The sequence below is a fragment of the Stenella coeruleoalba genome (assembly GCF_951394435.1).
Source record: "Stenella coeruleoalba genome assembly, chromosome: 4".
Classification (NCBI taxonomy): domain Eukaryota; kingdom Metazoa; phylum Chordata; class Mammalia; order Artiodactyla; family Delphinidae; genus Stenella; species Stenella coeruleoalba.
This window is the reverse complement of record NC_137149.1, coordinates 47,142,187-47,160,222: the sequence shown is the minus strand read 5'-3', so window position 1 is coordinate 47,160,222 and position 18,036 is coordinate 47,142,187. Positions and strand designations below refer to the sequence as shown.

Below are 18,036 nucleotides of genomic sequence, written 5' to 3'. Positions count from 1 at the left end.
TAATGTGATTTTTACATCCACTTGGTTTATCTAAATCCATTTATTTTTACATTCTAACCCCTTGGAACTATATCCTTTGTATCTGGTTCTCTTCTCTCATTCATCTTCCCATCCATATTTTGCTTCTCTTCTAAGTCTACCTTCTATCTTGTCTTTGCCTTCAATCTGTGGTTCATTTTCCATCCGGGACAACTTCTCTGAGACCCTTTCTTGCAAAGTTCTTATTCAAGGGTAATCACATCTTTAATCTGTTTCTATAACAAGGAGATAATATCAGAGCCAAAGGGATATGCTAAAGTCAAAATAAAATGGTAGAAGGGTTAGCATAGTTCTCTAAGAGCAAACCAGCACGTAGAATCTTGCACACTTGGTTGGTCCCAGATGAAAAGAAGATGTCCAGGAACAAGAAATAGACAAGCTCTTATCATAATGCGTAGTAATCTTAGGAAGAGAATCAGAAGTCAACCAGGCCAAGTTAGTGATCTAGATGTGTTACTTAACTGTATGGAATTAGGAGAGTAATGGCAGTCATCTCAATGGGTTGCTTTAAGCTTTAAATGAGATGCTAATGAATTCTGAGCACAGAATATAGTGAGAACAAGCACAGAAGCCACAGAAAGTTCTGACACTCTTTAAAGCCTAGACATCCAAAGAAGGCAGGGGCTGGGAGGGACACAAGTGGTTTACTTAAAAGGAGAAAAGAGAGTAAGTCTTCCTCTGTATGTTTGTTCAAATTTTAGCACAAAGGCAAATGAGAGCTTGCTGTTTATTCATTCATTGCAAGTTCACTGAGTACCTTCGGTCTATGCCAGGAGCTTTTGAAATCTGGAAAAACTGTAGGGGCTATTATTAACTAAAACAAGGGAGAGTGGAAATGGGCACCGAGAGATAATTTCCCATTGGGTAACGACACCTAGAGTTAATGATTTTATGTTTTTAAGGACTGCAACTGTGATTTGTAAATCTGGCGTGGACAACCACGAGGAATAACAGCACACAATTCAGAAGGAGAGGTTCTTTTTGTTCTTGCAGTGATGCTTGGCAAGGAACTAGAACTTGCTTGCTGATACAACTTCACCGATCTTCAAACTTTCTTTCTTCCAAAAGCCGGTTCCAAGAAGTGAAGTTATTGCCAAGACATTAGCCCTCAGAAGATGTGTGCCACAGAGGAGAAAGATGTCGCAGAGGAGAAAACAAGTCTAGCTTCCTGAATACAAATATTTACTAGTGTCACCGAAATGAAGGCCAGTCTAGGATATCTAGATTGATTTAAGATTAGGTCTTGACTTAAGAGAGTTCTCTAGCATCAGCTATATGGAGTGGAGTTGTGTTTAGCTTAATAATTCAAAGGGAAAACGAGCAGAAAGTTTGGTTAACAATTTGTCTTTGTCAGTTACTTTACCTTTGATGGAAGAACTGCTGGACTGCAAATCCATTAAAGCTTGTAGGCTGACTTGCTTACTTGACTCAAGTCACTAGCTAGGCACCTGACACTAATATTGCCACCCACTGAGAATTGTATCTCACTTTGACTTATGACTAAAAGCTCCAAACACAAATTTCTAACTATATCCCAGAGTCTGCCTTCATTCTGGTGTCCCTTGGACACATGAGTCAAATAGTAGAACCCTCTAGTACTGCCCTTGTATAAAGTCAGATGTACATCAAAGACAACTCAGAAAAAACAAAGGGGGATATTTGATATTGGGCATAACTAACTAATAGTTCAGTAATAGAGACATCTATGGATCAACTACAGGACAGTTGCAGGAGAATGTGGAAAATGGGAAAGCATATTTTGGAATATGTGTTTTAAGTTTATGCAAGCCAGCAAGGGGAGGAATTCACTAGGTGAATGGAAATATGAATCTGAAGTTCATAAGAAAAGTCATGGCTAGATACTTGAAGCCACAGGACCAAAATCAATTAAATTAACAGGGCTAAGGAGAGAACCCCACATATGTCAATATTAAAGAGTGGGTAAGAAAGAGATGTCAGCAAATGAATGAAGAGGCAATGGGAATGTACAAGAGGGAGCAGTGGCCACTACTGTCTAAGATGAAAAGAGGGCAAATAAAGAAGCTAAAAAGAAGCTATTGAAATGGGCAAGAGGGAAGTCACTGTATCCCTATAGTTTCAGTGGAGGGGTAGAGATGGTCCCTAGGTGATAGGGGGGTTAAAATCCTACAAATTTGCATTTTATAAACGGTTAAACAAAAACACGAAGATGGGTATTACACCTCTGGGATTCCCTGGCTTGGCCATTTGCTACACACACATATGATCTTAAGCCAGTAAATAAACTTCTTGAAGCACACTTAAAAGAAAAAGAGCAATAATTACTTCATGGAATTATTGTACCAGAGATGATATAGATGTATGATATTTAAGAATGGAATACAAATCATTAATTCTCATCACCTATTAAAATAAATGTTAAAAATTGCCCAGTGTTTTAAGTTTTTTAAAAAGTATAATGAAGGGCTTCCCTGATGGCGCAGTGGTTAAGAATCCACCTGCCAATGCAGGAGACACGGGTTCGAGCCCTGGTCTGGGAAGATCCCACATGCCGCGGAGCAACGAAGCCCGTGCGCCACAACTACTGAGCCTGTGTTTTAGAGCCCACGAGCCACAACTACTGAGCCTGCGTGCCTAGAGCGTGTGCTCCACAACAAAAGAAGCCACTGCAATGAGAAGCCTGCGTACCACAACGAAGAGTAGCCCCAGTAGCCCCCACTCGCCACAACTAGAGAAAGCCAGCGTGCAGCAAGGAAGACCTGACACAGCCAATACATACATACATACATATGTACATAAATAAATACAATTTATTTAAAAAAAAGTATAATGAAAAACAGCCCTTGTTTGTTTTTCAAAGATGGTGCTTTTGGCAAATAACTATGTAGAAACCTGGATATTTTCTTTAGTCAGCGAGCAAATCTTAATCCCCCAAAGCTAAGGTTATTTCAAATTTATAACTATGTTCTAGTGATAATAAATCTGAAAATGTAAAAAGGATTTGACCAAGTTTTAAATACTATTTCAAAACAGATCTAACTAGTAAATTTTTCATTTTTTTAGATTAAATTATTTAATCACCTTCATACTTTAATTAAATGATTAAGGAAAATATTAACTAATAATTTTGAGGAAAAAAAAACCAAAAGACCTTGAACTTGTCAAGAACACCCTCCAAAAGGAAATGATCTCACTGGGAAAAAAAACTGACAATATTACAATGTTATTATTGAGAGATGTGGAATTTTTCCCAGAAATTCCAGAATTTAGAGGATTCTTCACCTATAAAAATAGCAGAAGAGATCAACCATGTGGTGGTGGAATGTTGATCATTCTGGGATATGAAAAGGTCCCAGGTTTCCCAACCCCTTAGCTGATCTTTACAGATAACTAATGAGGTATGTTGAGCACCATACCCCTGCCTCTTCACTGGGTTCCTGGCTACCAGACACCTGACCACTGGGGCTGCTTTCCCTGATTTGTGCTCCATTCTCAGTTCCACTTGACTCACTATAAGAGTCTCCTGATGCCCTGATGGACCTGGTGGTATTGGTTACAATTCCACAATTGTTTGGTTTGGATATACATTATTAATATTGTATATATATTTCTATCACCAAACTTCCATATCGTTTTGCAATTATCCATTTAAATGTTATCTATCAGTAGAATACAAGCTCCATAAAGGCAGGGGTTTTTCTGTCCTATTTATTATTGTATTCTTAATACCTTGGATCTGTGCCTGGTGCATAACAGGAACTCACATAATATTTGTTGAATGAAACAGGCAATATACCACTTGTTTCCTTTAGACTGTTCACTCCTTAGCACATTTAAGTGTTTAATAAATGTCTGTAAAATTAAAAGTGAACAATTTAGTAGCCTGCATAGCTAAAGCTTCCTGAACCAAGAGCAATAAAGGGAATATTAGAAATTAACAATATTCTACATTCCATGCTGACGTTTTCAATGAAAACCTGGAGAGGGAAAAACCCTTCATTTTCTACTTGAGCATTCTAATATCATCTGATATTTAAAAGATGAAGACAGGACATTTGGGTTATAAGAACAAGTCATGACCATCTGCTTCCCATTCAAGAATGCCCTAATCTGGGTATTAATTAAATATGCTCTGATAATCTATTTCATTCAGTTCATTTATTTCTGTTGTGCGCTGAAACTATGAGATTATACTACAAAGAAAATACTCTGAAAAATGTAAGATAAAAATTGTATTGAAAGAATTAATTACTCAAAATAATATTATTGTCTTTTCTAGCAGAGAAAATATTTAAGTTATATTTAAATATAGCTACATAAACATGTTTTCAAATAAAGAATATTCATCTTCCTGCTGTAATTTGAAATTACATATTTACAAACTTTAATATTAGGAGTATGTACTTACATGATTTTCATGAATAAATAAAACACATTAAAACTGGCACAAAAGTTAAAATATAAAAACCTCAAATTATAAAATATTTAAAGAAGTGTAATTTTACTGCTTTCAAGCTCATAAAGCGTGTAAACTCAAAAACACAGTACTCGGTAGATTTCCCAGAGTTAATTATTTTAATGAATGGATTAGAATACTTTGTCTTTACCAATCCATTTTTTATGAGTAAATATTTCTAGCAAAGAATATGAGAGTGGTTCACAATATTCTGAAAAATATCGAGAAATGCTGGCAAAGAACATTATGAGTTTCAATGTTTGCTATCTCTCTAAAATTAGGTTAAGTTATAGAGGAACTGAGTAAATCTTAAAGTTTGCTAAGTGCACTTACACTAAATTTGTTGAGTTCTGAATGTCTACACTTCTTGTCAACTGGCCTACACCTATGCTGTCTGCTATGTAGTTTAGGATGTACCTTGAAATATGTGTGATTTGTTAATTCGATGAGTCAGTGAATATTAAATAAACTGTCACAGTTCCAGCATTTTCCTATATCACAGCTGGGCTCCTGCAGTTCCACCCGCCTGTAGCTCAAGTCCTCACACTTGCCTGCTTATCCAAACAACTGGCTTAGACACTCTTGTAAGAAACCTTTCACAGCCGCTCTCTGACAGGATTTCTTCATCTGAGTCCTGTAGCAACAGCACTATGCAATATGGTAGCCACTAGCTACATATGACTATTTAAGTTTAAATTTAAATACAATTTAAAAAATCATTTCCGCAGTTGCCTTAGCTACATTTCAACAACCACATGTGGCTAGTGGCTACCATATTGGATAGCACAGGTATGGAACATTTCTATCACTGTAGAAAGGTCTGTCAGGCTACACTGATCCAGACCAAAGCATATTTCCATTCATGCTATACTAAGAACAAAAGATACTATTAATGAAGAAAAGGTCAAATCAATTAGACAAATCTTGAGTTAAACAGACATTTATGCGTGTATGTATGTTTGTATTCACTGGCCTTCTGGGAACATTTAACAAATTAATGTGGGGACTTCCCTGGTAGCACAGTGGTTAAGAATCCACCTGCCAATTCAGGGGACATGGGTTCAAGCCCTGGTCCAGGGAGATCCCACATGCCGCAGAGCAACTAAGCTTGTGCGCCACAACTACTGAGCCTGTGCTCTAGAGCCCGCGAGCCACAACTACTGAGCCCACGTGCCACAACTACTGAAGCCTGTGCACCTAGAGTCCGTGCTCCACAACAAGAGAAGCCACCGCAGTGAGAAGCCCACGCACTGCACCTAAGAGTAGCCCCCGCTCGCCGCAACTAGAGAAAAGCCCGTTCTCAGCAACGAAGACCCAACACAGCCCAAAATAAATAAATAAATAAATAAATTTTAAAAAATTAAAAAAAAAAAGAAATATCTTCATGGAACTCTAAGATTTAAGAATTGAAGATAAACACCAGCATTTTTCAAAGTGGAGTGTGAGTATCCCTGGGTACAGAGAGTGTAACAGAATCAGTCTGCAGTTGCTCAACTTGTCTGTATACTCTTTCTAGAATCAATCTGCCCAATAATACGCCTACAAGTAAGTTTTTATGCCAGTTTCTCCTCCCCTATCTCCCCTTTGACAATCATCTCCACCTTACAAAAAAATGATATACTTCTCAGCCCACCAGAAATTTACCATGGGGCACTGCCCCAAGGAAGCATCTGTGTTACAAAAGAATAATTTAAAACATTGGTTATTTGCAAAGTCTCTTGCAATCAATGCACATAATCCCAGAGAGGCATTTCCAATAAAATTTTAATTTCAATTTTGAATATAAATATTAGCATATTGATAAATAATTATGCTGTTGCAATCAGTGTTGCATTAAGCATTATTGACAATTAATTCTAATAAAAATTTAAAAACTCATAGATCTTTAGTGGTAGGAAATTTTAAATATTCAAATTATATACATATTTTTGGCAGTGAAGAATGATACAATTCTCTGAGGTACTGGAAACAGAAATTCAAGGAGAAAAATCGAAGTTCGAGGAAAAAGAGCAACATAAAATATTGAGGATCTTGTTTTTGTTTCTTTTAAAATTGGCTGTGATATTTAGATTCCACAAAATACATTTAAAAGAATAACGGAAGAGTGTTGTTTTAAGATATCAATATTTACAATGCACTGTGAATTACATCTCCTGTTACCATTTATAACTATGAAATAACATCAGATGACCACTTAAAAATGTTTGGAGGAGGGAATACAGTTTTTGAAAATTCCTTCTTTCACCAACAGAACATAGCATGCCATCCCGCATCATATTTTTGCTGGTGTTTTGAAATGTTATAATAATAAAAATGGCAGCTAACCTATACTGAGAGCTATTGTGTGTAAGGCAGTAAGCATGTTTTATATATATTAAATAAATGAATCCTTTTCCCCCAACTTTATTGAAAAATATTTTACAAATATAATTGTATGTACTTAAAATGTATAACCTGATGATTTGATATACATATACACTGTGTAGTGATTAACAAGAGCAAGATAATATACATCCATCACCTCACATAGTTAACTTTTGTGTGTGTGTGGGGAGAATGCTTAAGATTTACTCTCAGAAACTTTTAAGCATCCAATACCATATTATTAACTATTGCCACCATGCTGTACATTAGATCCTCAGAACTTATTGTCCTTATAACTGAAAGTTTGTACCCTTTCACCAATATCTCCCCATTTTCCCTCTCCCCCGGCCCCTGGAAACTACCCTGCTATTCTCTGTTTCTGTGAAAACGACATTTTCTTTTCTTTTTTTTTTTTCTTTAAGATTCCACTTATAATATCTCATCTAATCTTAAAAAACCCTTTCTGGTATGTATTATCATCACCTCTGCCTACAGATGAGGAATCTGAGCCACAGGCTGGTTAAGCTAGTAAACTAAAGTTACATAGCTATTGAAAATTGAAGCTGGGATTTAGTCCAGGTGAAACCAGGCTGGTCTTCATTCTGTGATTCACTGCACACTATTACCTACTTAGATATGTTTTCCCACCTACATGATCAAGTGTTGAAAGCTTATCTTTTCAGGTAGGTCTGCAACTTTCTCTATGCTCCACAATACCCAAGGTTTAGTTTTACCAATAAAACAAGTTTAATAAGCATTTGCTGCTTACACATTTAGAATTTTTAAGAATTTCTCTCCTCCATCTAATAATTAAAAGTGGCCCTCTTGAAACATCGAAAATTAAGGATTATAGTGACCTTCTACCCTATTTTTGGTAAGAAACTTAAATCCATATATTTGACTAGAAAAAGTGGAAAGATATACAAAACAAGTTTAATAGTGATTATCTTTTGGTATTGTCATTAACTGTTAGATTTAGATCTTTAGTTTCTTATCGTTTACATTTTCCTATTCTTTAGATTTTCTATGTTGGGCATAGATTACTTTTGTAATAAGAGAAGAAAATATTTGTTACTAAGCCACTGTATAGAATTCACAAGTACATAAAACAAAGGGAAAAGAAAAGGATTCAAACAAGCAAGAAACAGCACCATCAACATAGGAAGAGTGAAGCACAGGAGGTGAGTCGGAAGGTCTGGCCTGAACACTGGGGAGGGCTCATTTCTCCTTACCTGGAATCAGGAAGCCACAGGGCCCTGGCAGCCCTAGGAGCAGGGTACACATTCAGACAAAGCAAAAGCAAAATATTTCACTTGTTAGAGGCTATGAGAGGAATTTCCAGAAATTGTGTACTCTTCATTTCTCCATACATTTTAAAGAAAACTTAGTCATTTCCAATGGGTTATTTCTGTGATTTATTTCAAAATAAATTCTTTCCTTGGGCTCCTCATATAACTGCTCTGTCTTCAACAAGTATGGGAAGAAACAGTAATTATTTATTGGAGTTTTTCAGCTATACCCATGAAATCTAGCAGCCCATGGTTTTCTTTTTTCTTTTAAATTAATACGATGAAGTTTTATTTACAGAAGTACAACTGGTTAAGAACTATACCTTGACATGTAAATTTTTTGGAGGGAGTTGTGAGTAATAGTTTATCTGCCATTTCTCCAGGACCAGCACAGCGAGCAATTCCTGGTTCTTTGTATTCCGACTTTACCCAGTCGGATAACCACTGCATGTTACAATCACAGTAAAGAGGGTTGGCTCCAATTGCTCTGTAAAACAACACAACAAAAGCACACACAAGTATGGAAGCACCGTTATTATTTCCTAAGGGACCATAATTTATGGTGATGCTCAGTAGAAAATCCCTATAGATTTATTGATAAAAATTTAGAAGAAAAATGGAGGCATTGGGGATTCCCCATTTTCCTGAATTATGTGCAACTGCGATTTAGTGAGTTGTCACCAGTGTTAACACTTACCTGGCTTTACAAAGTCTCCTTGTATTTGCAGACAGGTTTATACTGTGTGCAAGCACATGCCAAATGCACATTAACACTTCCTTCATTCACCAATGATTTACTTAGAACCCAATCATTATGCCAGGTTCTGGGGACCCAAATATGAATAATATATTATTTTTAACCCCAAAAAACTCCTTCTGCAAAGGAGATTAACATAGACTCATACATACAAGTAATTTTCATTAGAAGTGGTATAGCAGAAGAATTTACAAGATAACTATGAACAGAGGGTGACTCTTCTGGGAGACTGGTGGTTTAAGAAGTCTGAGCTTTTAGATATTTAGTTTCAAGTATGAGGAAAAGGTTGGAAAGGATGTTTCAGGGTAAAGGACCAGTAAAACGCAAGAAGATAAGGAAGGGCATAAAATAATAAAGACGCATAAAGCTACTTCCCCAGAGCTGATTTGGAATTCCATTGGATGTCTGTCCCTTTAAAGTTTTTCATTTTAGAACTTTGGTTCCTACTCACATAAGCAGTTGTAGTGATAGGAAAAGTAATCAAGATAATGCTTGATTATAAATGCTAGCTATTTATTGTATCATTATGATACACAGGAATTGTGCTAAGCCATTTATATGAATTACCTCATTTTATCCTAAATAGAAACTCCATGAGATCAACATTATTAACAACCCATTTTACAGATTAAAAAACTGAGGCCAGAGACGTTAACCAATGGATTCACAAATTTGCCAAGCTTGGGCACGAGTAGTGTGTGCATAAAGTAGCATTTAAAAACTGATTAATGCTGATTTATAATTAACTTCAGATTAGTAATGTTTCTAGGTATATAGTCTAAGCAAAATTATTCTATGAAGAGACTTTCAAAATATACTTACAAAACCGTAATACTTTATATTGCAGCTGTTTTAATGCCAAACTCTAGCCAAGAATTGAAGTAAATGTTATGCTCATATGTATGTCAGATTCAAACCTTTCTTTTAAATTGAAAATGAGGAAAATGATGTTTTTGAGTCATTTGATCTCATCTCTACTGACATTTGTTAAGTCCTTACTATGCCAGGAGAAACAGTAAAAACTGTGAATGGAGCATAGCTCTCTCTGGTCTGGGGTGTAAAAGACAATTGCATAAAATGAAATACATGAAAAATAGGATGCATGACAAAGAAGATTCAAATTGCTCTCCCTGTTGGGGAGGAGGGTCACATAAAGGACAATCCTACTTAGCTCAAGCAGCACCTTTCCCGTAGCCTTTTCTGATTCATCATCCTAACACTAGCTGAACAGCCACGTCCTTCTCTAGGCGGCATTCCCTGCCGCAGTGCCGCAGTCCTGCACCCCTGAGCCAGGGGTCTCATTTACATGGGATCTCAGGAAGTGACTTCCATGGAGTTTGCAGAGAAGTGGCCCTGATGTCAACTTTGAGGTCGGAGCAGGGGCTCACACATGAAAAAATGGAGGTCTTGCCTCCAGGGACCTAGTAGTTTAATGTAATGGAAGGGATATTGACAGCAGCAGTCCCATTGACAAAAACCTACACTGATAACACAGCCCCTATAAGGGAAATTCAGATGTAGCATGATTGACTAATGGTTCCTATTCTCTGCCCATCCCCTTCTCTCAATTTTCTAAACTTCTTATCTTCTTGGGGTTTGGTAGACTTTGAAGAGGAGGGCAAATCCAAGAAAAAATATGGCAAGTAACCTCTTCTGGAGAACCAAGGGCCAACTGATATTGATATTTAAGCTGAAGCAGATAACTGTCACCAGGTGATGCCAAACTCAGCCTGACCTAAGAAGGCTTTGGATTCTAGGGCTGTTCTCTGAACTTCCTTCCAATTTGCCAAGGCCTTAACACTACAGCTAAAAATAATGGAACAATGGAATTTAACCCAGTTGTGTGCTTTGGACCTCATTATTAAATTGTTTTATTGTACTTCCAAGAAATATGGAGGTACAAACAGCCTGCTATGAGAGAGAATGCAAAGGAAACATATTTCAGCCAATATGAGGATTTGGCTGTTTCCCTCTCCCACACCACAATGTCTTAAATTTTGTCTAATTTATTTCTGCATGGTGCCACAGTCAGTGCTGAGTAATATTTGCTAAATAAATGAATCCAGTTTGAGCAAATCAGGATAGGCTTCCTTGAGGAGGTGATATTTGGGATATGAGTTGGAAAAGCAGGGTTTGGGCAGACTGAATTGAAGGGGAGCTGATATTTAGAATCAGAGAACATTAAAGAAAAGGCATAGGCTAGGAAGTTGGGGAGCCATGTTTGTAAGAAGAGACATTTTTGAAAGCAAAGAGAGCTCAACTAATGGGGAGTTAGGGCCAAAAGGATAAATTAAGGGTATTTTGTAGAAGGCACCATATCTAGGTTGAAAATCTTTACATCTTCTTTAAAGATGGAATCAATCACATTTTATGATGTGACAATAAAAATGGACCATTTGTTCCAAACTCACTTGCCAGGGAGAGTTTGACCCTAAACCCACATTCATGAACTAGATACTCACAGGTGTGATAATGCAGAAAGATCGTTGAAAGCACCTTCAGGCACAACTGAAATGTCATTTCCATGTAAAGAACTAAAAGCAAGAAAAAGCAAAATTAAATTTCCTATTATTTCAGGGAGTTCAGAAAAATCTCCATGCATATATGAGACTTTAGTTTATAACAAGCTTTTAAAATTAGTGTAGAAAAGATGGTATATTCAATAAATAGTCTTTACACAACTGGGTATCTATTTGGGGATGCAGAATGTTAGTTCCTTCTTCACATCATATGCATAAAGTAAATTCTAGATCGAAGAGTTAAATGTAAAAATAAAACTGAAAGTGTATTAAAATATAGACGAGCTCCTTTTTATAAACATGGGATATGGAAGGCTTTTTAAAGCCCTATATTCTAAAACTCAGAAATCATAATGGAAAAGAGTGATAAATTTTTGACAATGTAAAATATATCCATAATATAAAAGATTACAAAACAATAAGATCCTACTGCATAGCACAGGGAACTATATTCAATAGCTTGTAATAAACTATAGGGAAAAGAGTATGAAAAAATATATACATCTATATGTGTGTGTGTACATATATATATACACACATACACACATATATAACCAAATCACTTTGCTGCAACCAGAAACTAACACAACATTGTAAATCAACTATATTTCAATTAAAAAAAAAGATTACATATAAAAAACAGAATGGGAAATATCTGCAACATATGTAAGCTATAAGGATTAATTCCTTTGTAAAAAGACCTGCAAACTTAAAGTCAAGTGCATAAAGGCAGGTATGTTAATAAGGAAAAGACAAAGTAACCACAGAAAATGGGAACTGATACAATCAGGCTCATAGAATAAGAAATACAAATGCTCAATAAACAAAATATACTCAAATGTTCTAGTAATTGGAATTGCAAATTAAAAGAGGAATGGAAAATAATGTTCCATCTGTCATATGACAAAAATGAAAGGATTAATAATACTCAATATTTACAAGAGTGCTTTGAAATAGGTACTCTGTTAAAATAGCATTGGTGGAAAATAAATTTGTAAATTGTTTGGGGGAAAACAAGGTGACTACTTTTGGTATTCTCCTAATATGCTTGACAGTAAGATGGATGTATAGGATGTTCATTCCAGCACTGTATAGAATAACAAAAATTTGGAATCAAACCAAATGATAGTAAAGATGAGGATGCTTAAATAATTTACGGTCCCTTCATTCTATGGAACCCTCTTTACCAGTTAAACAGTTGAGGAATATTACATATGATGGAATGGAAAGTCTAAAGTCTAAAGCATATTGTTAAATAAAAATAGTCAATGACAGGCTAAGAAAAACCCTATTTATGGTTTTTAAGTTATACAGCTGTAGGCATACATATATAAATACATAAAAACAAACATAAAAAAGGACCAGAAGAGAGCACTGAACTGTTTACGTGTCAGTTCTGGGGAGAGGATTGGGATTGAGGACCACATTTTATTTCATGTACTTTAAGAGAAATTTTGTATAGTAAAAATATGTTGTATTGCATTATATAACTTTTAATGAAATTAAAATTTCCTATATTTCTTGCAAAATTAGTTAGATCTATATAAAACTACATCTTAATATCATATATTATCAAATAAGTCACCCCAGCAACAACATGTTACAAAAGAGAAAATTATGTTGTCCAAGTAAAAGCTGTTGAGAATTGATACCATAAGATAGAATTTTCCCATTTCCAAATTTTTTGTAAATCCAAATTTATATAACCCCAAATACCCCAAAATAAACAAAGCAGTTAAATCATTAAAAAGACAACCCAAAATCCAGATGCCTGAGAAAAGAAGCATTTTGTTAAACATAAGATGCTTACAGTAATCGAAGAGACTTCAATCCATCGAAGGTTCGAGGAGGAATGCATCTCAAACGGTTGTAACTAAGAATTCTGAAAGCACACGTAAGCCAATTTGTTTTACTCAAGTATCCCCAAATGGCCAAATGTCATTTTTAAAAATAAAGCAATTAAGAAAAGGTTTACTTTAGCATCTTATAAATTGAGAATATTGCCGCATATCCTTTCAATCTTTGTGCTGTTTCGCCAATACAACATATTTATTTCTAAAATACAGTCTAGAATGCTTCCTACCACTGCTGTTGCTGTTGCCTCAACCATGTCCTTCCTAAGGTGACTTCCTCTGAAAGTCTGTCTTAAGGATCTCTCCCAAACCTGCCACAAATGCAAATTATTCTTTGTTTCTTTTATAGAACTCAACACTTTTTTTTTTTTTTTTTGCGGTACGCGGGCCTCTCACTGTTGTGGCCTCTCCGGTGGCGGAGCACAGGCTCCGGACGCGCAGGCTCAGCGGCCATGGCTCACGGGCCCAGCCGCTCCGCGGCATGTGGGACCTTCCTGGACCGGGGCACGAACCTGCACCCCCTGCATCGGCAGGCGGACTCTCAACCACTGCGCCACCAGGGAAGCCCCCCAACACTTTTTATACTATCTGTATTTGTTTACTGAGGTTTTTATTTGTCTGTTTCTCCCAACAGTATTAACATTCCTTGAGGGCAGAAACTGTCTTGTTTACCAGGAATGTCCAGTGAATTAAGGAATTAACTTAGTACCACACTTCCTACTCACAAGGTGAGGAGCTGGGTCATGTTGCTGAAGCTCTGATTAGAAAGGGTGCTTATTCGGTTGTTACTTAAGTCTCTAAAAGAGAAAAAGAAAGAAATGGAGTCTACTGTTACCATAGAAATTGACATATTAGTGATTCTTAGAAAGAAAAAGTTCTTCTTGCTCACAGTTATAGCAGCATTGTTAGGACTCAGCTTTTATCTGAAAGTAACAAAACATCGGGTAATCCTCTGGGGTAGACTGTAATGTTATTCATAATTATTCATGCCCAAGCCTGCTGAAATTAGAAGTGACTATGTGCCTTGCTTTGGCCAGTGAAGTGTGGGCACCAGCGCTGGTTTCACTTCAGAGCAGAAGCTTTAGAGCTGAGACTCTTCTCATATCCCTTTGCTCCCACCTCTGCAAGGCTCCCATGTTCCACAGAGAGGCTGTACCCATTGCCTGGTCCCAGGGCAAAGACACATGGAGGCCATTCACAACAGACACATTTGATAGGTGAGAAATAAACCTTTGTTCTTGAAAGTTCCATCAGTTACACGTACTTTATCTTCACTGTCACATACAAATATTCAAACTGGATAACTGGAAGAATCCCTCATTTAGTTACATTACAATGCCATCATTAAAAACAACACCATAATTAAAACTTTGCCTGGCAAAGTCACTGGCCCCTAGATGGTCCTTAGTAAATGTCTGTTTAATAAATGATAAGTAAATGAGAGAGATGTGGAGTTTTTATCAATGCTAAATGGGTATTTATAAGTGTAATTTGTACTGCAGGTTGTAATTTATATTCAGTGAACTTGATCTTATTTTTATTATATATAATATATACATGATATATATAATATAATGACATATAATACATATTATAAATATAATATTGTAATGTATAATGTATTTTAATATATAATAACATCTATATAATGACATATTATATATGTTTAGCATTTTGCTTTAGAAAAAATTAGTAAATATATACATACATTCACTCACATATATACGACAATGGGATACACATATTAGTGAATATTCACTAATTTTTATCTAAAGCAAAATGCCAAATATATGACTAAAGGAAGATTCATGAATAAATGGAAGATTATGGGTCATAATTTATGTTCATCTATGTCTCTGTGTGTATTTATGTTCACTATATTTTTCTGAAGCAAAATATGTGAAGAAATGCAAGGTTCAGAAAAGCTGCTGAAGATTATCCACATTCCCTTATTAAAATACCAAAGTATCAGTAAAATGGACCAATGAAATTGTGAAAATGGCAGGAATGTTATAGGAGCTTTATAATCCATCTTCTTAGTTGCTGAAGTACTATGGCTAAATTTAAAAAAATAAATAAATACATCGATACTAGCAGAAGTTACTTGCCTAGAGTTGTATAATGAGTCACTGGTAAAACCATTTCTGGATCTATAAATTCTCATTTTTCATTTCCAAACTGGTTTTAAATAATCGCATGCTGTCTCACAAATGACCCAATTCTGCTGAAGTGACCCTTTGGAAGTTGCAGCAATTTAATGGTTTATTTAACAGAACAAATGTATGTAATCAGTTCTTGCTGCTATTAAATAAATAACTAGAGGCAGAACAAGATATCTTAGAGGATGTTCTTTTTGCTTAATTTAATCATTTGTCATTTAAGCAGTTCTATACACTTCCTACGAAGTGTTTGGTTTTTACATACATTTAAGGAAAGCTGAAAAGGATCAACAGCCTCCACATGCTTAGGGTAAACTTCACAATGAGAAACATGACATTTTCTGCTACCTAGGTTTCTAGAATTCACTAATTAGGAACAAACCCCGTTTTTTCTAGGAACACTGGAAATATAAGACAGCATATTTACTCTAAAATCAGATAGATGTAAAAAAGTATTTCCCTTTATATCCATTATTGTTGCTGATTTTTTTGTTTTGTGACAAGTTTTATCAATTACCAACAAGGCTACTCTAAGTGTGACATTATATATAGTAAGATTATATCTTTTTAAAAATATAGTGTGCATAACTAGATTGAAATGAAATGTTTGTATGTTTACATATAATCTTGTATTTACAACTTAAAGATTGTAAAAAATTGTTTACATAATGAAAGAGAGATGCTACTTTAGGAGGACATCAAACCAAACTGGTAAAAACAATTCAATGTTTGGACATTTATACTCAGAATGTCAGTATCTTTGTCAAGTTTACTTAAATACTATATGAGTAAATATGGATTTTATAAAATAAATTTTAATACTGGAAGCCCATATGTTAATTCATAGTGTATTAAATAAGAAAATCAAGCCTAATAAACTATATTTATAATATATTCTCAGTAAAGCTATTACTATCTACTCTGTTTTATTTAAAGTCGAGAATAAAAACATTGTTTTCCATTTTTCTCTCCTTGGATTGTCATAAAATAGCTCATATTCATCTTCAATAGAAGTATGCAACTTACTGCCTTTCTGTAATTCTCTGATACTTAGACTTCATTGTATTTGTACTTTGAATAGAGGAGGACCTTTTTCTAGGACGTACCATTGCCTGATTGATATTCAATGAAAGTGTGGCTAGTGATCCAGAACCACAGTGAGCAAGAAGGGAAGCATCTAACTGAAGATGATTTATATAATCTGAAAGGTTCACTAAATCTTCTGCCCCTTGCTATCCCCATTTTCATGAAATAAAATAAGAAGTCAAAGACAGCAAAATACATTACTCACATAAGTGTTAAATGCTTGTAGTTAGAGAGTTCCTTAGGAACCAGTGTAAACTGGTTTCCATCCAGATACCTGAAAACAAAGAAACAATATTATTTTTTTAAGAAGTAACAATAGTGAATCCTCAAATAGTTGAACAATATTTCACTCTCAGTTGAAGCAAGGAAACACTTGGAAATTTCAGCTTTAAGATGTCATGTTCCCAGCTAGGACTGCTATTTAAGAGAAGTAAAAAACCACAGTTGTCCAATCCAGCAGAATTCTTTTGTGGATTACTTAGGCTAAATTATAAAACCAAGGAGAGACTGGTGAGTCCGATTCCTTGTGGTTTATCTAAGAAGGAAAGGCATGTATCCAACCATTTGTGTGTCAGCAAGAAGGGTCATTCAATCGCCTATATTTTAAGTCAGTCTTCAGTTCACTTGTGTTTATGTGGAAACAACACCATGAAATGCATTCACTACTGGCAGAAAGTTGCTACCACCAGCAAGACCAATCTTTGCTGCCTTACTTTGTATTAACACACTTAGGAAATAACAACGGATGATTCAAAGGATATATTTGGGAATTTGAATGTAATTAGATTTCAGTTAAAAAAAATCTTAGAAACAGTTCTACCCTTGTACATCTGCTTGGTGATATTAATTTTAGAAGGTTTCATAGAATATCACAACATTTATCAAGTGCACAAGTACAGCACAGTAACGATACAGTAATAAGAAAATAACCACATGTAAGTCAAATTTCCCTTTCTGATTAGAGTCAGAAGAATGATCAGAAAATAAACAGTCTTTGGGCTAACAGTCAAGACACAGAAGTAAATGAATGCTTAAAGGTATATCCATGATGTCACAAAAAGAAAAATAATTTCATCTCCTCCCAAGGCTGTTCTTTCCCAGAATGTAGACGGTGATGGGTAAAAATGTCTTTCAGCAACTTGGGCCATCTGGTTATAGATGTGCCCACAAACTATTCTGCCACATTGGGCATGTTGCCCACCCTGCCCCAGGGCTGTGGCCTATCTCCAGATCCAAGGTTGAGGTTCGTATTTTTGCTGGATATAGAAGTAGCTGAGAAACTGCCTAAGATAGCTATCTATTTCAAATACTTAAAAATGAAAAAAGTTATATAAAAGGCACAAGTTATCAAAATATGTAATGAACATGTGATTAAGAGTCAGGCTTTTTAATGACTTCTTATGCCTATTCAAATTTTCTGACTTCATGTTTCAACTTCTCTCCCCTCTTTCTTTTCTCTAGCTAAGCGTTTCTTGGTACCACTAGAGGGAAGCATAATCCCATGTACTTCAGCACTTTTCCTTTACTCTAAAAAG

The 18,036-nt window shown here is 35.6% G+C and overlaps 1 protein-coding gene across 3 annotated transcripts in view; it reads right to left on the bottom strand.

Annotated features, from left to right (window-relative positions):
* SLIT2 (slit guidance ligand 2) overlaps positions 1-18,036 on the bottom strand; it is a 398,287-nt gene that overhangs the window by 71,406 nt on the left and 308,845 nt on the right. For all 3 annotated transcript variants that reach the window (XM_079920024.1, XM_079920023.1, XM_079920025.1), the window contains exons 22-26: positions 16,707-16,775; positions 13,982-14,053; positions 13,214-13,285; positions 11,347-11,418; positions 8,451-8,614 (exon numbers count right to left, since the gene is read on the bottom strand). In XM_079920024.1, coding sequence (XP_079776150.1) covers positions 8,451-8,614; positions 11,347-11,418; positions 13,214-13,285; positions 13,982-14,053; positions 16,707-16,775 — 449 coding nt within the window. The remainder of the gene's footprint in view (positions 1-8,450; positions 8,615-11,346; positions 11,419-13,213; positions 13,286-13,981; positions 14,054-16,706; positions 16,776-18,036) is intronic.